Source organism: Bos mutus, chromosome 25 (assembly GCF_027580195.1).
Source record: "Bos mutus isolate GX-2022 chromosome 25, NWIPB_WYAK_1.1, whole genome shotgun sequence".
Taxonomy (NCBI): Eukaryota; Metazoa; Chordata; class Mammalia; order Artiodactyla; family Bovidae; genus Bos; species Bos mutus.
In genome coordinates this window covers 41,428,101-41,449,273 of record NC_091641.1, presented here as the reverse complement: position 1 = coordinate 41,449,273, position 21,173 = coordinate 41,428,101, and the positions used below count along the sequence as shown (strand labels likewise).

Below are 21,173 nucleotides of genomic sequence, written 5' to 3'. Positions count from 1 at the left end.
ACGCGCCCGCAGTGCTCGGCGCGCCCACACGGGGGCGCCGCCGCGCTCCGCCGCCGCTCTGGCCCGCCGGCCTCAGTGCGGCTGCGCGGGCGGGACCGGAAGTGCGAGCTCCGCGAGCGCGGGGCCGGGTCTGGGTCGCGGTCGCCGGCGGGTCGGTGTTCCCGGGCTGCAGCTCCCGGTGCCACCATGAAGCGGGATGTGCGCATCCTGCTGCTGGGCGAGGGTAGGCGCTTGGGTCCGGGGCGGGCGGGGGTCCCAGGGCCGGGCCGGGGCGGGGCGGAGCGGCGCGACCTCGGCCGCCGCGCTGACCGCGCTGCCCCGCGCAGCCCAGGTGGGGAAGACGTCGCTAATACTGTCGCTGGTGGGCGAGGAGTTCCCCGAGGAGGTAAGGCTGAGCGTCCCGCGCCCCTGCGTCCCCACGACCCCTGCGCCCCCCGCGCCCCCGCCCGGCTCCCTCACGGCCGCGTCTGCCCAGGTCCCCGCCCGGGCGGAGGAGATCACGATTCCCGCGGATGTCACCCCGGAGAAGGTGCCCACCCACATCGTGGATTACTCAGGTAGCGCGGCCGCCCGCCCGCCCGCCGCTCCGCCCGGGAGCCGGCGTCTCTGGCAGATCTGCAGCGGGGTCTCTTGTTTCAGAAACGGAGCAGACGGTGGAGGAGCTCCAGGGTGAGATTGACAAGGTACAGGGTGTTCTGGGGGGCTGCTGGGCGCAGGGTCAGGGCTCATGGCCTGTGGGCGGGGCCGCCGCGGGCCGGATCCGCTTCATCCTCCCAGGGAGCGGATTAAGGAGCCACAGCCTTGCTAATTCTGTCCGGAGATCTTCGGGCGGAGATCTTCCAGCCCTCCCCGCCTGGTCTTCCCTCCTCTGCTGGACCCTGGGGAGCAGCCTCCAAGTTCTTGAAAGTGATCCGTTTGACAGCTGTGTGCCCACACCTCCAGTCCTGACCCTTTAGTCCAGCACACCGTCCTGGATCTCCCAGTTGCATTGGGCATCGTGACCAGGGCTGAGGGCTCTCTGCCTTCCTGTTTTCGGGAGGACCTGGGCCTGGACCAAGCTTCGGGTGCCGCCCCTGCAGCCTCCGCTGTGTCCTGGGGCGCGGCCGGGTAGGGTCCAGGCCACAGCCACTGTTTTACCATCACCCCCGTTGTGCTGTCGCTGTCTATCTGCTGTTGTCGGTAGGGGCCAGGGAGCGAAGAGCTGAGGCTGGGGTTGGGGTGCCAAATGTCAGGGTGGCTGTGTCTTGAGTCCTCACGGGACTTGCTGGCCAGAGCTGAGTACTAGGGCCTGGCTTCTGCAGCAGAAGAGGGCAGCGAAGGGCTGGCCTGAGGTGTGGGTGGCCAACGGCCAGCGACTCAGCCTGGGAGCAGCTGGAGCAGTGGGCTTCCCTGATCTCTGAGCCCTGTCCTGTCTCGCCTGTGAGCAGAGCAGGAAGCTTCAGGTCCCGCTGTGCGACCTCTGCCCTCCCTCAACAGGCGGACGTGGTGTGTGTGGTGTATGACGTGTCTGAAGAGGCCACCGTCGAGAAGGTGAGCGTTCCAGGTTCTCGTCACTGGTGCTCAGCCTGGTCACCTACCCGTTCGCACACACCCCAGGCTGGCCCAGGTTCAGGGCAACTTGCATCCGCAGCCTACCCCGTGTCTCATGAGGGCTTTGGGGAGTCTCGTGGGGCCCCTGGCACCCAGCTTCCGTGGAATTCCCTGGAACGTGTCTGAGCAGAGATGGTGGATGGCCTTACATTTGAGTCTCTTTAGGCCCTGGGGAAGGGCTGCTGACGTCAGGCCCTTTGTGGGTGTTTGGGAACCGCCTGCTGGTTGCTCTCCCACGCTGGCCTTGTTGCCGGTGGCTGTGACTTCGCTCCTCAGTGGGCCTGTCTTGAGCCAAGTGAGAGTTCCACCTGGGAGCTGTGGGCTGGGTGGGCTGGGTAGGCCCCAGCCCTCACGAGCACCTCTTACTTTCAGATCCGAACCAAATGGATCCCGCTGGTGAACGGGGATACCAAGAGGGGACCCAGGTAGGAGGCAGGGCTCAGGGAGGAGGCTGGGCCCTGCCGGCTCCCTGATCCCTGGTGACATGGGCCTCTCCCCAGGGTTCCCATCATCCTGGTGGGCAACAAGTCGGACCTGAGGCCAGGGGGCTCCATGGAGGCCGTGCTGCCCATCATGAGCCAGTTCCCTGAGATTGAGACCTGCGTGGAGGTGAGCGGACCAGGGCCACGGGGCTGCAGAGGCGAGGGTGTGCACTTTCGTGTCTCACTCGAGTCTGCTCCCACACGTCCCAGTGCTCGGCCAAGAACCTGAAGAACATCTCAGAGCTGTTTTACTACGCTCAGAAGGCCGTGCTGCACCCCACAGCCCCCCTCTACGACCCCGAGGCCAAGCAGGTGGGCAGTGGGTGCCGGCGGTGGGGGGAGCAGGAGGGAGCAGCGGGGGTGCTGAGCTGCTGTCTCCACAGCTGAGGCCCGCGTGCGCCCAGGCGCTCACCCGCATCTTCAGGCTCTCAGACCAGGACATGGACCAGGCACTCAGTGACCAGGAGCTCAACGCCTTCCAGGTGCGGCCCCGCCTGTCTCCCGGCCCCTCCCATGCCCCCTGGCAGCAGCGGACCCCCAGTCCTGGGCCACCCTTGAGACAGAGGGAGAGGATACCTGACCAACAACCGCTTTCTCTTGGAGACAGACGTCCTGCTTCGGGCACCCGCTGGCCCCTCAGGCCCTGGAGGACGTGAAGATGGTGGTGAGCAAGAACGTGGTGGGAGGTGTGCGGGACGACCAGCTAACCCTGGACGGTGAGGCCTGACGCCCTTCCTGCCCGGGGGTTGGGGGTGGGCAAAGCCAGGCTGTGTCCGGTGCCACTCCATCCTCTGCACCCCTGAGCAGGCTTCCTTTTCTTGAACACGCTCTTCATCCAGCGAGGCCGCCATGAGACCACGTGGACCATCCTGAGGCGCTTTGGCTATGGAGACTCACTGGAGTTGACAGCTGATTACCTCTGCCCACCGTGAGTGGCATTCAGGCTCAGGGCTCACCTCCGCTCTGTGTCGGATTGGGCATGGGGCTCCTGGACCCTGCGTTGGGGGCTCTTGGCATATCTTTGGGTTGGGGGGTTGGCTGCGTGGCTGGCCTGTGTTGGGAAGAAGTGCCCTGCAGTGCTCGGGAGCTGAGCACAGCCCCACCCGGCGCCCACAGGCTCCGTGTGCCCCCTGGCTGCAGCGCCGAGCTCAACCACCGAGGTTACCAGTTTGTGCAGAGGATGTTTGAGAAGCACGACCAGGTGAGGGCGCTGGGCCCCGGCTGCACCCCCGTGGCCTCCTGAGCTCCTGTCACCGCCGCCCCTCTGCCCGCAGGACCGGGACGGTGCCCTGTCCCCAGCGGAGCTGCAGAGCCTCTTCAGCGTGTTTCCCGCTGCTCCCTGGGGCCCCCACCTCCCCAGCACGGTCCGCACCAAGGCCGGGAGGCTGCCCCTGCACGGGTACCTCTGCCAGTGGACGTAAGTGTAGCCCTCGCCCGCCCAGACAGGCCCACGCCCTCTGCCCCGCAGCGACGCCACATGCCCCCTTCTCCCGTCCCCAGCCTGGTGACCTACTTGGATGTCCGGCGCTCTCTTGAGCACCTAGGCTATCTGGGCTACCCCACGCTCTGCGAGCAGGACTCCCAGGCCCACGCCATCACAGGTGGGTGCCCGCTTCACCCCAGCCCCTGGCCAGCACTTCCTTGGCAGCCCCCACCTCCTGCTCATCCTCTCTTCCTGCCTACAGTCACCCGGGAGAAGAGACTGGACCAGGAGAAGGGACAGACGCAGAGAAACGTTCTCCTATGCAAGGTGGTGGGGGCCCGCGGTGTGGGCAAGTCATCCTTCCTGCGGGCCTTCCTTGGCCACAGCCTGGGGGTGAGCATCCACGAGGCTGTGAGGGGACCTGGGGGCTGGGCTTCTGGGGAGCAGCCGAGCCGTAAGCTGCAGGGGCCTTCCTCCTCAGCACCAGGATGCCGGGGAGCCCTCCGTCTATGCCATCGACACAGTGCAAGTCAACGGGCAGGAGAAATACCTAATCGTGAGTGCCGGGGGTCCCCAGGGTGGCCTGGCACATGCACGCGGGGGGCGCTGCCCAGCGTAGCCCAGGGACCCAGCCCTGTGCCCCTCTGTGGCCATCCCATTTAGCTATGCGAGGTGGCTGCGGACAGCCTGCTGACCGCCTCGGCGGACGCCTCCTGTGACGTGGCCTGCTTGATGTTTGACGGCAGTGACCTCAGGTCCTTTGCGCTGTGTGCCAGCGTCTATAAGGCAAGGTCCCGCCCGCCCTGGGGGCCTGCGGGGTAGCAGGGCGTGAGCAGGCACCCCCAGCGTGCTCACATGGCCCCCGCCCTGCAGCAGCACTACATGGATGGGCAGACCCCCTGCCTCTTCGTCTGCTCCAAGGCTGACCTGCCCGGAGGCGTCCCGCTGCCCGGCCTGTCGCCTGCTGAGTTCTGCCGCCGGCACCGGCTGCCCACCCCAACCCTGTTCTCCTGTGCCGGTCCAGTCGAGCCCTGCATGGGCATCTTCACCCGGCTGGCCACCATGGCCACCTTCCCGTGGGTACCAGCACGCAGCCCCCGTGTGGGAGATGCACCCTGTCCCAGGAGGGCGGCGTGGCTGTGGTGTTGGGACTGCAGTGGGGCAGGGCGGGCCCTAGGGACCGGGCCTCATAGGCTCCCCCTGCTCTGGGCGGTCTGTCGAGTGGGCACGGGCAGGGAGCAGCTGCGGGGGCTCTGTGGTCCCTGGGAGACGGGGGTACAGCAGCAAGGGTCTCCTCTCTCCTGCAGACACCTTGTCCACGGGCAGCTGCAGGCCACCTCCTTCTGGCTCCGGGTGGCGCTGGGGGCCATGGGGGCTGCCGTCGCTGCCATCCTCAGCTTCTCCCTCTACAGGGTCCTGGTGAAGAGCCGATGAGGCCCCGGGCCCCGTGGTCTATCTCAGGGTGCTGGGGGGGCAGGGCTCCCCCCAGTCTCCGCTTTCCCCCTGAGGACAGTCCCCCACTGCTCTGCCCCTGCCCTGCCCACAGGTAGGCCTGGCTCCCAGCTGCTGCAGGTGCTGGGTGTGGCCTGCCTCTGGGCATCAGGTGTTGGAGGGACCGGGGGTGTGTGAGCAAGTCAGTGCCCCCAGACCCGAATTCTCAGGGCTCCATCCCTTCTTCCTGGTCCTCGGTGTATGGCCAGTGGGTGTGAAGGGGGTACGAAGGCAGGAACTTGGGGCTAAAGGCAGGGGGTGGGAGGAAGAAACGGCTGGACCAGCATGTTCCCCCTATCCCAATTTGAAGACCAGTCCAGGGCAGACGTGAGATTGGGTTTCCTGATTAAACGTCATTTGTGTCTTTTCCATATTGAGTCTTGCTTACTGAAAACGACTTCTTGAATTAACTAAAGTGCGTCCTCGTGGGTGTGGGCTGGGAACATTCCTCCTAAGCTCACACCTCCCCTCTGGGCCTGGGTGACCATCCTGAGGCCTCGGGTCCAGGTCAGGACCAGTTCAGCCCTGATGCAGCCTCAGAGCCTTGAGGACTATTGAGTCCATGCTGGCTGAGGGTGAGAGGCTGGGGTGCCTAATACTGGAGGTCCCTCTGATACGACCCCCTCCCCACTGCCAGGAGTACCCACTCTCCAATCTCAGCCTCTGGCTATCAGCTTGGCTACAGTGTGTTGAGGCTCTGGGGTGTGCGGCGGCCCTGCTCTAGGGGAGCTGTCTTATTTCTCACTTATTCCTCCCGCCCCTCCTGAGCCTCTGCCCTTCCCGCTGGGCAGAGGACAGCCTGCGGACAAGCAGAGAGCCTTCCTGGGGCTGAGGTGGGGGCCTGGCTCGGCATTCAGGCCTCGCTCCGGCCTGCGTCCTGGGCTCCTGCCCCCTCCAGCCTGCACTTGGTCTTTCTGTGCAAGGTAGGCCCTGGGCCCAGGCCCTCGGGTCCTGACAAGCTGTTTCTAGGGGGTGGGGAGCTGCCCACCCAGCAGGGATGCTCAGGCCTAGCCCAGGAGGGGCTGGGGGTCAGACCTGGACATTGTCTGACCATCCCGCTGGCCCCCAGTTCCACACCCGAGGCTCCTGGTACAGTCCTCCCTGGTGCCAGGCCTGGCAGGATGCTCTTTGCTGCTGGGCCCATCGCAAGGCCCAGCTGCACGGGGGTGAGGGTGGCCCTGCAGTGCGTGTCCCGAGTGCCGCCTTCCTTACTGGAGCTGACCGCCTGCCCTCCCTGGGAGCCAGGTCCCCTTCCCATCCCACCCCAGCTGTGGCCACAGGCGGGGTCAGGAGCCTCCAGCCCAAGGTGTGTTGGTCCCTGCCTGCCGAGCAGGGCCAGCTGCAGGCCCTCCCTGCCCCCTGCTAGTTGTCTGTCGGCTGGGCGGTGACGCCAGTCTGTCAGGATGGGCAAGTTGCCTACAGGGAGGTACCTTCTGGGAGCCCCCGCCTAGAGAGTTCCAGCAGTGGGCAGTTCCCTGAAGCCTTCCTTGAGGAGGTGGCGTTGGCGCTGAGACCCCGCCTGGGAAAACGGGTCGTGCGCGGGAGGGGCTTGGGTACTGCGCCTGACTCAGTTTCACGGCTGCCGCCCCACGGGACTAGCGGGATGGGAACCGGGAGCCGCGCACCGTTCTTGCCCGGGCACGTCCTCGTGCGGGGCGCGCGCGTGTCCCGACCGCGCGTGGCTGGGCGGGCGGTGGCGGCGGCGTGTGCGGCGGGGGCGGGCGGCTCCGTGACGCGGCGCCGAGCGGAGCGGGCGGAGCCGGAGGGCCGGGGCGGAGCGGAGTCGTCCGCAGAGCAGCCCCTCCCGGCCGCGGCCGCCGACCCCGGCCCCGGCCCCCGGCCCGGCTCTATGGACAGGAGCTCGCTGCTGCAGCTTATCCAGGAGCAGGTGCGTGCAGAGGTGGGGGCCGACGGCACCGCCCCCGCCGCGGCCCTTCGCCCTTGGGTGGGCCGGGGGAACGGACTTCTCAGAGACCCTCAGCCCAACCTCTCCCTGCACGACCTTAGCCTCCTGCCCAAGACCCAGGAAAGGGCGAGCCAGAGCAGGGCGCTTGCAGCGTGGCAGCAGGCGGGTGCTTGCCCTCAGACCTTGGCCCTACCCTTCCAGGATAGGCAGGGCTGAAATGAGGTGGGGAGACCCCTAGAGAACTAGCGGAGCTTCAGGCCAGGGACCTAGGCACTGGTGCCTGCAGCTCCTGCGACCACGTGGGCACAGGGGCCTGGACCTGGGGTGTTCAGAGGCTGCCTCTCCAGGCTGACCTGCCCAGCCCTGTGGTCTGGGGGCCGGGCCCATGCTCAAGCCTTGGCCGCCCCCCCGCCCCCCTACAACCACAGCAGCTGGACCCTGAGAATACAGGCTTCATCGGTGCGGACACCTTCACTGGCCTGGTGCACCGCCATGAACTGCCCCTGGACCCAGCCAAGCTGGACATGCTGGTGGCGCTGGCCCAGAGCAACGAGCGGGGCCAGGTCTGCTACCAGGAGCTGGCGGACCTGGTCAGTGTGCTGCGGGCGGGCAGCGGGGTGGGGCTCGACCTGGCGCATGCAGCCCCGGGGCTGGAGTGGGATGGGCAGGTGGCCCCTCCTCCCTGCCCTGCCCACCGGGGGGGCTGTGGACATGGGGCAGAGCCTGGGACCCGGTGAGGAGCTGGGTGGACCGCTCAGGAGGGGCGGCCCTGGGGGGGAGTGTGGTGGTCTATGCCTGGGCCCCGCCCCCTAGATCAGCAGCAAGCGCTCAAGCAGCTTCAAGCGGGCCATCGCCAACGGACAGCGGGCACTGCCTCGGGACGGGCTGCTGGATGAGCCGGGCCTGGGTGTTTACAAGCGGTTCGTGCGCTACGTGGCCTACGAGATCCTGCCCCGAGAGGTGGACCGCCACTGGTATTTCTACCGGCACCGCAGCTGCCCGCCCCCTGTGTTTATGGCCTCGGTCACCCTCGCCCAGGTGGGCCTGCCTGTCCAGCCAGCTCCCCAGGAGCCTCCCGCGCCCTTGGTCCTGCCTGGCCCCAGCACTTGTCCCCCCAGATCATCGTGTTCCTGTGCTACGGGGCCCGGCTCAACAAGTGGGTGCTGCAGACCTACCACCCCGAGTATATGAAGAGCCCCCTCGTGTACCACCCCGGCCACCGCGCTCGGGCCTGGCGCTTCCTCACCTACATGTTCATGCATGTCGGGTGAGGACCCCGCCCTCCCAGACTGGGTCTGGAGAGCTCAGCCCCTTGAGGTGGGGGTAGGGGGCTGGCAGCCCCACTGTGGACCCCACCCTTCCCTTTACACCCGTTTGCCCCCCCATGGCCAGGCTGGAGCAGCTGGGGTTCAATGCCCTTCTGCAGCTGATGATCGGGGTGCCGCTGGAGATGGTGCATGGCCTGCTCCGCATCAGCCTGCTCTACCTGGCGGGTGTGCTGGCAGGTGAGGCAGCTGCCTGCGCTGGGGCCGCCCCGGCCAGCCTCGCCCTCACAGCTCTCCCCTTGCTCACACAGGCTCCCTGACCGTCTCCATTACTGACATGCGGGCCCCTGTGGTGGGGGGTTCCGGCGGGGTCTATGCCCTGTGTTCTGCACACCTGGCCAATGTCGTCATGGTAACGGGGCAGCCCCTGGGGTGGGGTGCGGGGAGGGGCCCACAAGACCTATCTCACCACCTCTTCTTTGCACCCCATCAGAACTGGGCTGGGATGAGGTGTCCCTACAAGCTCCTGAGGATGGTGCTGGCCCTGGTGTGCAGTAAGTAGGGAGCCAGGGCGGGGGTCTCAGCCCCTGGCCAGGGGGCCTCACCTGCCGCCTCCCTCTGCAGTGAGCTCCGAGGTGGGCCGGGCCGTGTGGCTGCGCTTCTCCCCGCCACTGCCTGCCTCAGGCCCACAGCCCAGCTTCATGGCGCACCTGGCGGGCGCGGTGGTGGGCGTCAGCATGGGCCTGACCATCCTGCGCAGCTATGAAGAGCGCCTGAGGGACCAGTGCGGCTGGTGGGTGGTGCTGCTTGCCTATGGCACCTTCCTGCTGTTCGCCATCTTCTGGAACATCTTTGCCTACGACCTGTTGGGTGCCCATATCCCCCCACCACCCTGACAGGGTCCCCAGAGCTACAGGGGCCAGGGTGCAGGACCCCAGGGCCAGCCACTGGGAGGGCCTGCATGTCCACCCTCAGTGAATGTAGTCTTGAGGCTGCTCCTTCCCGGTGTGGGCTGGTGGCCCCTGCGGCCCACTGAGTCCAGGCCGAGCCTTACACCAGCCCTGGCCACCCCCTCCCAGGCTGGAGGGACAGGTCTGCTGGCCTGGGGCAGGTGGTGGAGGTCCCCAAGGGTGGCCCCAGAAGAGACCCTGCCCCCACCTCTTCCCTGAGACTTGCAGTCTGAGCCTTTTTGAAGAATAAATAAATATTTTACACAGCATCACCTGGCTGTACTGGGGCCCTGGGCTGGGCTCGTCTCCCCCCTAACTCTGAGCAACTGTGAGACCCCTTCCCTCCACAAGAGTGGCTGAGGGCACCCCCGCCTTGCTTCTCTGTACCCAGCATGAGCTGTGTCTGTGGGAGCCGGGAGCCCTGGGGAGGGGCTGTGGGCCTCACATTCAGGTGTCAGTTCAGCAGGCATTTATTGAGCTTCAACAGCAACCAGCTTCCTGGTCGGCCAGCCTCCTGTCCAGAGACATACGGCCTGAGATCACAGGGCAGGTGAACAGGCTCTGGGCCGCAGCCAAGTCACTCAGCCTGGGTCCTGCGCTTCTTGGCTGGCCTGGTGTCCTCAGCGGGGACCGGGCTGGGACTCAGGTTGGGCAGCAGGTCCGGGCACATCTTCCGCCCTACAGCCCAGGTCCACAGGGCCGTCTCCACATGGTGCGGGGTCCACAGCCCAGACGCACTGCCTAGAGAAGGGCAGAGGGAGTCTGGGGCTCAGAGATACCGATCTTCCTACCGTCAGAGAGAGCTCTCCGTGACCACCCTGGCCGCCCGTGGTCTCCGCACCTTGGCTCAAGGCTGTTGCACGCTCCTGCACCCGGCTCAGGTAGAGCAGGTAGTGCTTGACGGTGTACTGCAGGGCGGGCAGGCCGGGCACTGCGGCCACTGCCTCCTCAGACATGAAGGCTGCCACCTCAGGAGCTCCAGCAGCCAGTACCGCTGTGGGCAGTGAATGGACAGCACTCAGCCCCGCCTGGGCCTGGGGCTGCTGTCCCCAGCAACTCTCCTGTATCATGTATCTGGCCATCGGACCATTTCATGGATAAGGACACTAACAGGCCAGGTTCCGCCCGCGACCCTGCCCGGGGGCGGTTCAGCTTTCCCGACTAACCCGAGGCGGTAGCCGGGCCCACGCCACGGAGGGCGCACAGAGCCATGACCGCTGCGTACATGTCTGGCAGAAGGCGGAAGGCGGCGGCCGAATGCTGCACCACCAGCTCCGGAGAGTTGGCGGCCACGAGTTGCTGCAGGCGCGGTCGGAAGCGGCCCCTCTGTGGCCAGGTCGAGTCGGGTGTCACGAGTGGTGGCCCTCGTCAGAGCCTCCTCAAGACTGCCACGAGGGTGCGCCCCCAGAGAAACCCCGCCCACGTGGCTGTGCCGAGCCCCACGTGGGAAGCCTTACCGCTAGTTTCCACGCCAGCAGCCGCTCCAGCTCGTCTCGTGTCACGTGCTTCTCCGCGCGGGCCCCGATGGCCGCGGGCAGCTCCTCTCGGTACCTGGGGGAAGGCGGCGCTACGGAATCCGGGCCACGGGGCTCGGCCCGCCCGCCCCTGCCCCCTCCGCCCTACCACTGGTCCAGCGCTTCCAGCCGCCCCTGGGGACCCGCGCGCGCCCCCAGCACCGCCCCGCGGCACTCCAAGACCGCGGCCCAGCGGCTCGGGTCCTCACAGCTCCAGAGCCCGCCGGCCGCGGCCATCTCCACGCGCCGGGCGGGGCCTCGGAGCACTGCCGCGGCGGGCGTCTGCCCGTGTGACCCGGCGCTTCGCAAGCCTTGACGTCGCGTCGCGTTGCCAGAGAGTCACGCTCCCCGCCGGCCCCGCCCCCGCAGCGCGCCGAGGGCACGCGCGGCCCCGCCCACCCGCGCGGCGGTCCGCTCCGCTGGCCCCGCCTACCTGCAGACCGGAAGTTCCGGTGGCGGAGCGCTGGACCGGGCCCGAGCGGATCGCGGGCTCGGGCTGCGGGCGCAGGGCGGGCTGGGCGCGGAGCCTGGGAGCGGAGCCCAGGCGGTGCCGCGCGGCGCCATGAAGGGCAAGGAGGAGAAGGAGGGCGGCGCACGGCTGGGCGCCGGCGGCGGCAGCCCCGAGAAGAGCCCGAGCGCACAGGAGCTCAAGGAGCAGGGCAACCGGCTCTTCGTGGGCCGCAAGTACCCGGAGGCGGCGGCCTGCTACGGCCGCGCCATCGTGAGTGCGCCCGCGCTGCGGGAGGGGCTTGGCGTCTGAGCCAGGGGAGGGGCCGGGGTGCGGCTTCTGCCCCGCGCCCTCTCCAGAACATGTCAGGCCGTGCCCGCCAGACTTTCGGAGGGAGGGGGTGGGTGCTTGGGGTCTGGGGCCAAGGCCGCGCCTTTCCCAAGCCAGTGCGGGCTGCCAGAGAACTGTGTTGGGTGGGAACTGTAGGTTTTCGAGGCCCACTGGGCTGGGGACCAGGCACCCTTGCTCCTTGAGGAGTCAAACGCGATGCTGGGCACTTGCACGAGTCTGGGAAAGCTACCTCACAAGACTCATTGGAGTCCAAGAGAGTGGGCTCACGTAGGCTTCACCCTCCCTCAGAACCCAAGGGCTTGGAAGCTGAGAAAACGCTAGTGTCTTGGTTCCAACTGTGGGCCTCAAGTTGGGACAGAGTGGGCAGGCTGAGCTCACTCCCTCATGCCGGCTGGTCCGGCCTTGGTCCCCAGACCCGGAACCCCTTGGTGGCAGTGTATTACACCAACCGGGCACTGTGCTACCTGAAGATGCAGCAGCACGAGCAAGCCCTGGCTGACTGTCGGCGCGCCCTGGAGCTGGACGGGCAGTCTGTGAAGGCACACTTCTTCCTGGGGCAATGCCAGCTGGAGATGGAAAGCTATGATGAGGCTATTGCCAACCTGCAGCGAGGTGGGCTTATAGGCTAGCCGGTTCCAGGGTGCCTGGGACCAGGTGGGTGGACTGGTTGAAGTTTACCCAAATACTCTATCCCCCAGCCTACAACCTGGCCAAGGAGCAGCGGCTCAACTTTGGGGATGACATCCCCAGTGCTCTGCGCATCGCAAAGAAAAAGCGCTGGAACAGCATTGAGGAGCGACGCATCCACCAGGAAAATGAGTTGCACTCTTATCTTACACGGCTCATTGTGGCTGAGCGTGAGAGGTGGGCTCCCCCCCTCGAGTCACCACTTTTAGGTTAACTCTGAGGTGTGAACACAGGTGTTTATTGAAGGTCAACTCTGGCACACAGGAGATGGAGGGGAATGAGGCCTGAATGATCCTAAGACTGGAGTGGAGTCTGACTGTCCCTGGCCAGACCCATCTCTGATCACCTTTTGGTCAACCCCCAGGGAACTGGAAGAGTGTCAGCGGAACCACGAGGGTGACGAGGACGACAGCCACATACGGGCCCAGCAGGCCTGCATTGAAGCCAAGCATGTGAGGGTGCCCCAGCCCAAGTGTGGTTCCTCTGTGTGTGTGTGTGCTGTGATGTGAGGTGCCCCAGCTCCTGTTGGGTCTGTGTGTCTCGGTGCCTGGGGAGGGGAGAGGGGTGTCAGGCCCACAAGTGGCTGCTTGGTTCTTTGCAGGACAAGTACTTGGCAGACATGGACGAGCTCTTCTCCCAGGTAGATGAGAAGAGAAAGGTGAGCTGCCCGTCTTCTGGGGCCTGTGGGTAGCCGGAGCAGTGTCCCTTCCCAGCCCCTGACCTGATCCAACCCTGTGTGCTGCAGAAGCGAGACATCCCCGACTACCTGTGCGGCAAGATCAGCTTTGAGCTGATGCGGGAGCCCTGCATCACGCCCAGTGGCATCACGTACGACCGCAAGGACATCGAGGAGCACCTGCAGGTGAGGGCCTATGGGTGTTGGCAGCAGGACCCACACACCCTGAGCAGCTCCTAATTCTGATCCTGTCGTCACTACAGCGCGTGGGCCATTTTGACCCTGTGACTCGGAGCCCCCTGACCCAGGAACAGCTCATCCCCAACTTGGCCATGAAAGAGGTCATCGATGCCTTCATCTCTGAGAATGGCTGGGTAGAGGATTACTGAGCAGGGTGGGTGTATGGGCCACCCACCTGCCTTGCCCTAGCTCAGGAGGGCCTTGGGGCAGTAGCCCCTAGTTTTCTGTACATAGTTTGTGTCCCTGGATCCCTACCCTGGTGTCCCCAACCCCACCCCCATCAGTTCTGCTGGGCAACGCACCTCTCATCCTCCTCCTGGGCCGGAAAGGGGGGCTGAGGTGGGTTGGGCTGAGGCTGCTGCCACCACCTCTGTCCCTGTAATAAAACCTGTGAGCACTGCAGGGATGTGTGCTGGTGTGCAGTGGGCTCGCCAGCCACCCCCTTTGGCTAACCGAGGAAGGTAGAGATGAAGACGCTGGTGTCGAGGTTGAGTGTGGCATGCCACCATCGGTCAGGGAAATACAGCACCTGGCGAGGGGTGGGGGGGACATGTGGGTTGATGGGTTGGTTGGGGATCTTTGGCCTCGCTCAGCCTGGCCCCTGCCTGCCAGCCACTGACCTCACCAGCCTGGATAGTGCATTCCAGGGGCCGTGCAGATGGTGTCAGGGCTGGGTATGTGTCCCGGAGCCAGGCCAGTGTGGTTTTGTTAGGGTGGAATTCGGGTGTCTTCTCAGGAGGGTACAGAAACCAGCGCTGGGGGGTGGGGAGGAGCAGCAAAGTTATGCTTTGTATTTTGGTCAGTGAACCCAGAGTCTCAGCCCGCACCCTGTGCTGACCTTGCGGCCATAGATCACCTCCGAGAACCCGGGTCCATGCCAGTGGAAGGGCACCCCAGAGCCAGCTCCTGTGAGGCGAGTTACGAGCACCTGGTTACCAAGCTTAATCCTCCCCAACCCAGCCCCCAAGTCCCTTTGTCCTGCAGGGCACCCACCTGCAATTCCAAAGCTGTAAGCAGGAGTTGTACCCAGCAGGCTGAACGGAGGTGGAGAATAGTGCCGAAAGAGGGAGGCCCATTCAGTGAAGTTGTTATCCCCAAAGAAGTACAGCGTGTCTGCCAGCGGAAAACACAGGACACAGGGATCTCCAAGTCACCCCCCACACACACCCATGGTCACCTGTCTGGCTCACCATTGCCCATGGAGATGGGGTCCTGGGGGTGCAGCATCTGCTCCACATACTTCTCAAAGGGCAGGTCCACTGCAGTTTGAAAGGCGTTGGTCAGGACTAGTTGGTGCTGCCTGCAAGGTGCTGGCAAGTAGGCTGGGCTGCAGGGTGGGGCAGCTCACCTTTCTGGTAGGAGTAGGTGTTGGCGGTGCTCAACCGGACCACGCTGTCTCCAAAGGAGGCCAGCAGCCTCTGACGGGTGCACAGGTCCCGGAACCTCTGCGGAGGTAGAGAAAGGACTTCGGGGCGGGGCCCTGCACTGGCGAGTGGTCGTCGAGAGGGGCGTGAATACTCACCGAGTTGTCGGTGAGCCCCTGCAGGATGACAGGTCTGGAAAAGGCGTAGCTAAAAGGAAGGGCAGGGTCACGGCCAGGTCTGACCCTCGCCCACCCTCGGCTCCCGCCCACACGCGCTCGAAGGGGCTCAAGGGGAAGCGGCCTCGGCGGTGCAGGGGACGGCTCTAGGCACAGGTTTCCGGGAGGTGTGGCCCCGAAGGAGGCCGCAAGTACCGCTGCACGAACTCGGCGTAGCTGAGGTCAGCCCGGCGCTCCACAGTGCAGTGCTCCTCTTCCGTCACGGCCGCCGGCGCCCCCGGTCCGGGCCGTCGCCTGCCGACACAGCGGCTCACTTTGTCGGCCGCCCCGCTGCGCGCCCCGCCCCGCTTCGCCCCACCCGGCCACCCGGCGCCGCTCACCACCCTCCGTCGGCGTCCTTCCCGAAGCTCCGGGCGGGAACCGCCAGCGTCCAGAGCGCGAGCCACAGAAGCGGCCGCGCCTCCAGCGCCATGAGCTTGCAGCCGCGAGGCACGCCGGGAGTGCCTCCGTGAGGCCACGGACCGGCTGGGGAGCCGCTTCCTTCGGCCCAGAAGGAGGGGGGCGCTTCCGGGAGGAGGGGCGAGGGCCGCTCCAAGGGATGCTATTGGCTACTGCGCCGCGGAGGCCCCGCCCTCCGCCCGGTAAAGTAGGCCGCGCCGGCAGCTGACCCCAAGCGACACGAGCAGGTAACAAGCCGCTCAGAATGCCTCCCGCGTCCTTTATTTGGTTCACAAGCCCATCCCCACCAGCCCGGCAGCGGGTCAGGAGTACTCGCACAGGTGGCCGCAGCCGGCGGGGCAGTGGGAGCTGCCCTCCAGCCACTTCATGATGTGCTGCAGGTGGCCGCCGTGACTACAGCCCTGGCACCACACGAAGAGCCCCTTGACCACGTGGTGGCAGACGGCGCACATGCTGGCGCAGCGGCGGCAGCGGTCGCACACCCAGCCCCGGCTGCTCATGGGCCGCTTGCAGTGGCTGCAGTTGACATGCAGGGTGGTGGAGGCCTGGTTGAGGCAGCTGATGGCGCGGCTGGTGCTGAGCTTAACCACTTGATTGGACACGTTCCAGAGGCAGAAGCGCTGCAGCAGGTCGATGTAGGACGTGTACCAGTGCTCCTGGTGGGCAGGGCGGGGAGGGCGGAGTAAGAACCCGGGGTTCCCTGGGCATAGACACAGGTGCGGGTGTAGGCGGGGCGTGCAGGGGCAGTCCTCGGGGTGGCAGCTGCTCCAGGAAGACCCCCAGACCCTGTCACCCACCTGGGTTTGCTCGTCGATGTCCTTGCGCACGCGCTCACCCAGCACAATGAGCACGGACACGGCCATCTGCACATCACCCTGCTCGGCATAGAAGCGCAGCATGTCACACACTAGGGCGCTGAAGAAGTCGGGCGGCAGGCGGCTGTCGCACAGCGCGTGCGAGACCGAGATGAGTGAGAAGGAGGAGTCCACAGGCACCAGGGAGGCTGCATCTGCCTCACTGCCGCTCACGTGGGGAGAGTCGGCCTTGTCCTGCAGGTGCTCGGGCCCCGGCGGGGTATCCACAATCTCGTGGCGCAGCGGGAAGGCCTCCTGGGGCAGCACATACTCGGGCTCCTCCGCTATGACATAGGGGCAGGAAGGGTAGGCAGGCTCTGGCCCCGCCTCCCAGCCCCACTCCACCCCTTCCCCACACCCCCACTTACAGTGTGCGTGTTCCGGATCCAACAGGTAAAGCTCATCGTCCTCACCTTCCACGTCGCCCAACAGGTAATCAGTGGGCACATCGCTGCCCTCAGTCTCCTCGTTATCTGTCCCAGGGAGGGAGGGAGAGCATTCCAGGACTGCCTCACGCTTGGAGACCCATTCCCAATCCCATGAAGGCCCTCTGCCAGCCCCCACCCTACCTTCATTGGTTATGAGTGTGGCTGAGGAGTCCAGCAGCACTGTGTCGCTCCGTGTATCACCCTTGCTGCGGTCCAGCCGAGTCTCACTGCCCAGTCCTGGGGCCATATCCTTCAGGTTGAAACTGGAGGCAGGGAGGGCCGATGGGTGGGTAGGCACCAGCAGTCCCACCCTCTGGGGAGAGCCGCCCCCAGGTGTCTACCTGTTCATGAGGGGCAGGCCACAGGAGCTGCCCTTGCCCATGCTGTGGTTGAGATTGGTGGTGGGCACCAGACCAGGACTACAGTAGATGATCCGGAGCATGGTCCACGTCTGAGCCACCTAGGGGTAGGCACTAGTCAGTCATGGGGGTCCTGGGTCCCTGGAGGCCTGCACAGGCTCCCCTCTGCCTGGATAGAACCACAAACCCTCAGCTTTCAGCTGCCCCAGGGACCCAACGTCCTGGCCCACCCCAGGTGGGAAGCCGAGGCCCATAGGAAAAACAAAAAACCTAGCCTCCATCCTGTACGGGCAGAGGAAACATGGAAATGGGCCTGAGGTCCCAGGGAGATGATGAGCAAGGCAATGTGGACATTCTCTGTAGGGCTGGACATCCTGGGAAGTCTAGAAGCAAGGACAAGCCAAGAGGGGCCAAGACCCCACAACACCCAGGCCTGCACCCCAGGAATGGCACTGGCATCTGGCCCACTCCTGGGGCTCTGGACACTCTGTTACTGGGGCAAGCTGGGGGTGTCCTCAGCCAGAGCTGAACTCTGAACTCGGCACGGTCCAGCCGCAGCTGTCAGAGGAGTGCCAGGCCCTGTACCAAGATCCTAGCCCTCAGCCCACCCTGTGTACCTGGTTACGGCCAAGCTCTCGAGCCACTTTCGCATTGTGGTCACAGAGCTCGGCCAGTGGTCGGCCGGCCAGGGCGTAACGCTCGGCTGTATCCACGAACCAGCTCATGCTGCCGCTGCCGGGTTCTATCTCAAAGACATTGAGGGCACTGGAGGCGAGGCCCACAAAGGGCTCGGCAGGGTCCAGCTTGCGCTTGAAGAAGATGGGGTGGCGCCGATCCCCAGCGTAGGGTTTGCGCCCCGACTCGGTGGCCACGAGGCTCTCCTTGGCTGCGAAGGCCAGGTCCCCAAAGAGGCCGTAGCAGAGGCCCTCAGGGTTGGCACGCTCAACAGGCTGGCTGGCGTCGCGGAACAGGTGCTGACACAGAGTGCTGTCCTTGGAGCCGGAGAGCAGGAACGAGGGGTCATGCGGGTGGCGCCAGGCGATGCCCGTCGTGACGTCCCGGTGCTCCTCAAACATGGCGGCAGGCACAAAGGGCGGCGCACGTCCCACACGTAGACATTGTGGTCCACCATCATGGAGCACGTGGCGAGGTGGTGGCGGCACTCAGGCCTCCACTTGACTCTGGCCACGGAGGCGATGGTCTGCACACAGTGCACCTCCTTGGCACGGTGTGTGGCCATGTCCCAGACCTTCACCATCTTGTCACGCCCACCTGTGGCCAGCCAGCCCCTGGGGAAGGCCCAGGAAGTCCTCAGTGACCTCTTTCGGGGTGGGAGGGCTCCCCACTCTGTCTCACAGGTCTTGAGGCAGTCAGAGAGCCCTTCCACAAGCCCACCCACCCTGCCCCGCTGCCCTGGCTCCCAGCCCACACCTGTCCTCGGGGTGCCAGTCACAGCAGAATACAGGCCCATTGTGGGCTGTGAACATTCGCTCACAGCGGTCAGGCCGCCGAATGTCCCAGAGCTGCACGTTGCCATTCTCGAAGGTGGACGCGAAGGTGAAGTAGTCTCGGATGCTGAACTGGACGTCACGCACACTCTCAGACTGGCCTGTGAGTGGACATTAGTGGAGGGAGAAGGTTGAGGGTGGGGGACAGGGTGGCCCACAGGAGCTCCAGGAGGGAAAGCAAGCAACCAATGGGGATTCCTTGGAATGGATGTGGGCTGGTGCTGCATTCCTGCCCATGGCCCAGACCAGAAGGCCTGGAGGGTGGTGTAGACACTGCCAAGGCCTGTCCAGAGTGGACAGGGGCAAAGAGAGGCATGGCAAAGCAGATAAGAGCCTAGGCAGGTGAGAGGGACACCAGGCATCGGGTGGTTTTTAACAGACTCCTGGACCTTGATTTTCTCTGGATTCTGCATCTGACATCCGTCCTCGTGCAAAGCTGTCACGGCTTCAGGACCAGGTGTCAGAGCACTGTGTGAACAGGAGCCTTGGTGGGCCGAACACAATCCTCTGGAAACCTCAGGCCCCAGGAGGCAGGGATAGAATGCCCCAGGCTCTGCCCAGGCCCTACACCTTGAGCTGGAGCTGCCAGGCTGGCCAGCCCCCAAGGACTGGAGACCTTGAGGGGACACGTCTAGCCCTGAGGACCACCACACCAGGAGCCTTCGAATGCAGCATCCAGCTTTCCCCCGCACAGGGAGCTCAAGGACTGTCGTAAGATGCTCCCTGATTATCTGAGGGCTCTGCCCTGTCCTTCATTTGGTCTCATCGAGGTAAAAAGGTAAGCTGGCTCAAGGCGGGGGTGTCAAGAGCTGGACCTGCTGGGAAGGGAACTTGAGGGGGGAGGAACCAGGCAATGCCCCACTCCCCACTGCTTCCCTGGGCTGAGGACCCTGGAAGCAGACTTCATGCAATGAGGTGGCCTGGAGCTCTGAGGCATGGCGAGAGAAGGCTCAGCTGCCAGGGCAGCCACCCATTTGCCCTCTCCCTGATCCCACACTACCCTCGACTCCTGCTGGCCCCGCAAGTGCATCAACGCTGTGCCCACACTCCACATACCCCTCACACTTCCACCAGGCCCACCCCTGCCCCTTCCCTGCTGACCTCCACCCCCTCCTCCAGTGCCAGCTCAGCTGGCTCCTCCTCCAGGAAGCCCTCTGGGAGCACACCTGAGGGCCTCTGACAAACAGTGCTTCTTAACCTGCCTAGACAGGTCGGCCACCTGCAGAGATGCACACCTGCCTGACCTGCCTCCCAGGGCCTCACCCGAGAAGGTGCTGACAGAGTCCTTCCTGCGCAGGTCAAAGCACTTCATGAAGCCATCCTGGGAGCCGCTGAGCAGCACGTGGGCCTCAGTGGGGTGGAAGCACACTTTGTTCACTGTACGCTTGTGCTCCGTGAACAGCTGGTCCTGCTTGTTGCGGGACGGCCGGCCCAGGTTCCAGGTGACCACCACGCCGTTGGTGGCAGCCGTGGCCAGCAGGTTCTCGTCCATCTGGTGCCAGACAACGTCTGCACAGCTCAGGTTGAGGGAGGGCTTGCGGCCCACGCGCAGGTTCAGCTTCTCCACAAACTGCTCCTCCTCAATGGCATAGATCTTGAAGATGCTGCGGCCTGCTACGACCACTTGGGCCGCGTCACGGCACACGCTGATGGCGTTGGCTGGAGCATCCAGATGGCAGTGCATGGTGCGGCCAGTCAGCACGCTTCCACCGAGGGCCGTGGTCACGCGGGACATCTTCTCCATGGCTGCACGAGTGGCGAGGACAGATCAGTGAAGTGGGCAGGCCTGGTCAGCCTGGCGGCAGGGGCGTGGCCACTCAGACCCTTCACCCTGGGTGGTTCCTCCAAAACTGCTTAGTCCAGTGGAGTCCACCGTTAGTCGGTCTGATAGGCAAGTTCCATCACCCTCACCGGGCAGACGGAGGGCGCCATGGCTGCCCTGAGGCTAGCCAGCCCCATGTCTGACTTCTGGGGGAGACCTTACCTGGTCAGCCCCAGGCCAGGCCAATTCTCCAACCCCCTAACTGCCAAATCAGGATGGTCACTGGACCTTCGGGCAGTCAGTCCCGCCAGGGAAACCAGATGGCTCCCACCGTGCACAGTCGGCCTCTGGAAAGGGGGCAGGAAGACCAGAGACGCCCAGAAAACACAGACTACAGAGGCGCGAGGGTCAGAGGGGCTTCCAGGACCGAGCTGTTTACGGAGCCAGAGGGATGGCTGGCGCGACCGCTCAGGAGAGCCTGGCGGCGCAGAGGTTGCGGCGGGAGCGGAGACAGCGGGAACAGAACCGGAGGAACGGAGAAGTCTCTCCTTCCGCGGGCACAGGAGCCATTTCCCGAAACTGCCGGGCAGGGGAGGAACGGCCGCGCCGGAAGCAGCCCGTTTCCGTCCCGCCCCCCGCCGAACGTGGTCCTTTTCTTTCCAGCCCCGCGCTGGAAGCGGGTGCCCACACCACAAACGTTCCGGGACGGGAGCGCGCCTTGGAGGCGGAGGGGAGAGCAGAGGTGGGGTAGAGGCTCCGCCGGTTCCGCCTCCGGTATTCTTCCTCTTCCTCTTTTACTCGTGTTATTTTAACGCTAGTGCTCATCTCTGCCCCACGGTCCATCAGCAAGCCCAGGCATTCCCAGGCTAGCCCCACACCCCTCCTCCGTCTCCGCCTTCTTTTTCGCCCTCTTCGGTACTCGGGAACAGCTTCCTAGCGGCTCTCCAGGGGTCCCTCCTCCCGCCTCATCTGAGCTCCACACAGCCAGGGACTCTTCGGCCTGCGGGCCTCCCCACACGTCCTCACCGCGCTGGGAGGCAAATCCCGAGCTCCCGGCCCCGTCCCCTCCGCGCAGCTCCCGCCACGGCGGCTCCCAGCCGGCTGCGCCCTTACCTGCCTCACGGTCATCGCGCGTGCTCGCTCGTTGTCCTCCCCAGAACAATTCTCCTCATCCCTCAGAGTTCAGCTTAAATGGCACGTTTTTAGAGGCCTTCCCCGGCCACCCCATCTAAGTGGCCTT

The 21,173-nt window shown here is 65.2% G+C and overlaps 6 protein-coding genes across 11 annotated transcripts; 3 read left to right on the top strand and 3 right to left on the bottom strand.

The window, feature by feature from the left end:
- The first annotated feature begins 72 nt into the window (after positions 1-72).
- On the top strand, positions 73-5,357 carry RHOT2 (ras homolog family member T2). Of its 3 annotated transcripts, none has more exons than XM_070362978.1 (19): positions 73-223; positions 327-385; positions 476-557; positions 640-683; positions 1,477-1,530; positions 1,963-2,015; positions 2,091-2,199; positions 2,283-2,384; positions 2,456-2,554; positions 2,680-2,788; positions 2,880-3,000; positions 3,189-3,273; positions 3,347-3,489; positions 3,573-3,673; positions 3,758-3,888; positions 3,977-4,051; positions 4,159-4,281; positions 4,372-4,571; positions 4,803-5,357. In XM_070362978.1, the coding sequence occupies exons 1-19, from the start codon at positions 187-189 to the stop codon at positions 4,927-4,929; spliced, it is 1,854 nt and encodes a 617-aa protein (XP_070219079.1). In that variant the 5' UTR covers positions 73-186; the 3' UTR covers positions 4,930-5,357. The 3 variants fall into 3 exon arrangements, with proteins under 3 accessions (XP_070219079.1, XP_070219081.1, XP_070219080.1); XM_070362980.1 differs by having other exon boundaries at positions 4,369-4,571; positions 4,803-5,356; XM_070362979.1 differs by having other exon boundaries at positions 127-223; positions 1,428-1,530; positions 4,369-4,571; positions 4,803-5,354.
- Positions 5,358-6,539: 1,182 nt separating this feature from the next.
- Positions 6,540-9,151, top strand: RHBDL1 (rhomboid like 1). 2 transcript variants are annotated; one of them, XM_070362988.1, is made up of 8 exons: positions 6,542-6,874; positions 7,321-7,482; positions 7,706-7,930; positions 8,011-8,159; positions 8,285-8,397; positions 8,469-8,569; positions 8,651-8,711; positions 8,782-9,151. In XM_070362988.1, the coding sequence occupies exons 1-8, from the start codon at positions 6,590-6,592 to the stop codon at positions 9,051-9,053; spliced, it is 1,368 nt and encodes a 455-aa protein (XP_070219089.1). In that variant the 5' UTR covers positions 6,542-6,589; the 3' UTR covers positions 9,054-9,151. The 2 variants fall into 2 exon arrangements, with proteins under 2 accessions (XP_070219090.1, XP_070219089.1); XM_070362989.1 differs by lacking the exon at positions 8,469-8,569 and having other exon boundaries at positions 6,540-6,874; positions 8,782-9,066.
- A 410-nt stretch (positions 9,152-9,561) lies between these two features.
- Positions 9,562-10,964, bottom strand: LOC106701490 (uncharacterized). The gene is made up of 5 exons (XM_070362993.1): positions 10,731-10,964; positions 10,565-10,658; positions 10,274-10,433; positions 9,949-10,101; positions 9,562-9,848 (listed from the first exon to the last, which is right to left on the bottom strand). The coding sequence occupies exons 1-5, from the start codon at positions 10,856-10,858 to the stop codon at positions 9,685-9,687; spliced, it is 699 nt and encodes a 232-aa protein (XP_070219094.1). The 5' UTR covers positions 10,859-10,964; the 3' UTR covers positions 9,562-9,684.
- A 93-nt stretch (positions 10,965-11,057) lies between these two features.
- STUB1 (STIP1 homology and U-box containing protein 1) lies at positions 11,058-13,425 on the top strand. Its single transcript, XM_005886834.2, has 7 exons — positions 11,058-11,342; positions 11,834-12,032; positions 12,119-12,284; positions 12,472-12,559; positions 12,709-12,765; positions 12,853-12,969; positions 13,047-13,425. Exons 1-7 carry the CDS (start codon positions 11,184-11,186, stop codon positions 13,170-13,172), a joined length of 912 nt encoding a protein of 303 aa, XP_005886896.2. The 5' UTR covers positions 11,058-11,183; the 3' UTR covers positions 13,173-13,425.
- On the bottom strand, positions 12,325-15,172 carry JMJD8 (jumonji domain containing 8). 3 transcript variants are annotated; one of them, XM_070362990.1, is made up of 10 exons: positions 14,944-15,172; positions 14,759-14,857; positions 14,546-14,594; positions 14,372-14,468; positions 14,214-14,282; positions 14,017-14,136; positions 13,862-13,929; positions 13,644-13,778; positions 13,477-13,552; positions 12,325-13,399 (listed from the first exon to the last, which is right to left on the bottom strand). In XM_070362990.1, the coding sequence occupies exons 1-10, from the start codon at positions 15,033-15,035 to the stop codon at positions 13,329-13,331; spliced, it is 876 nt and encodes a 291-aa protein (XP_070219091.1). In that variant the 5' UTR covers positions 15,036-15,172; the 3' UTR covers positions 12,325-13,328. The 3 variants fall into 3 exon arrangements, with proteins under 3 accessions (XP_070219091.1, XP_070219092.1, XP_070219093.1); XM_070362991.1 differs by having other exon boundaries at positions 14,771-14,857; XM_070362992.1 differs by lacking the exon at positions 14,017-14,136.
- An 89-nt stretch (positions 15,173-15,261) lies between these two features.
- WDR24 (WD repeat domain 24) lies at positions 15,262-20,581 on the bottom strand. Its single transcript, XM_070362985.1, is given in 9 exon segments — positions 15,262-15,678; positions 15,820-16,160; positions 16,245-16,349; positions 16,446-16,567; positions 16,646-16,764; positions 17,281-17,759; positions 17,762-17,952; positions 18,095-18,272; positions 19,435-20,581. Coding segments are annotated over 9 exon segments (2,370 nt in total). The 5' UTR covers positions 19,916-20,581; the 3' UTR covers positions 15,262-15,324.
- Positions 20,582-21,173: the final 592 nt, after the last annotated feature.

Bases quoted from the DNA above. Each gene is read 5' to 3' on its own strand.
- STUB1 (XM_005886834.2), top strand. From the start codon at position 11,184: ATGAAGGGCAAGGAGGAGAAGGAGGGCGGCGCACGGCTGGGCGCCGGC. The intron at 11,343-11,833 runs GTGAGTGCGCCC...CTTGGTCCCCAG, and splicing joins CCTGCTACGGCCGCGCCATC to ACCCGGAACCCCTTGGTGGC. The intron at 12,766-12,852 runs GTGAGCTGCCCG...TGTGTGCTGCAG, and splicing joins AGGTAGATGAGAAGAGAAAG to AAGCGAGACATCCCCGACTA.
- RHOT2 (XM_070362980.1), top strand. From the start codon at position 187: ATGAAGCGGGATGTGCGCATCCTGCTGCTGGGCGAGG. The intron at 2,789-2,879 runs GTGAGGCCTGAC...ACCCCTGAGCAG, and splicing joins CGACCAGCTAACCCTGGACG to GCTTCCTTTTCTTGAACACG. The intron at 3,490-3,572 runs GTAAGTGTAGCC...TCCCGTCCCCAG, and splicing joins GGGTACCTCTGCCAGTGGAC to CCTGGTGACCTACTTGGATG.
- RHBDL1 (XM_070362988.1), top strand. From the start codon at position 6,590: ATGGGAACCGGGAGCCGCGCACCGTTCTTGCCCGGGCACGTCCTCGTG. The intron at 6,875-7,320 runs GTGCGTGCAGAG...CTACAACCACAG, and splicing joins TGCAGCTTATCCAGGAGCAG to CAGCTGGACCCTGAGAATAC. The intron at 8,712-8,781 runs GTAAGTAGGGAG...CTCCCTCTGCAG, and splicing joins GGTGCTGGCCCTGGTGTGCA to TGAGCTCCGAGGTGGGCCGG.
- LOC106701490 (XM_070362993.1), bottom strand. From the start codon at position 10,858: ATGGCCGCGGCCGGCGGGCTCTGGAGCTGTGAGGACCCGAGCCGCTGG. The intron at 10,659-10,730 runs GTAGGGCGGAGG...GCCTTCCCCCAG, and splicing joins CTGGAAGCGCTGGACCAGTG to GTACCGAGAGGAGCTGCCCG. The intron at 9,849-9,948 runs GTGCGGAGACCA...GCCCTTCTCTAG, and splicing joins TGCAACAGCCTTGAGCCAAG to GCAGTGCGTCTGGGCTGTGG.
- JMJD8 (XM_070362990.1), bottom strand. From the start codon at position 15,035: ATGGCGCTGGAGGCGCGGCCGCTTCTGTGGCTCGCGCTCTGGACGCTG. The intron at 14,469-14,545 runs GTGAGTATTCAC...CTACCTCCGCAG, and splicing joins AGGGGCTCACCGACAACTCG to AGGTTCCGGGACCTGTGCAC. The intron at 13,553-13,643 runs GTCAGTGGCTGG...ACCCCTCGCCAG, and splicing joins GCACTATCCAGGCTGGTGAG to GTGCTGTATTTCCCTGACCG.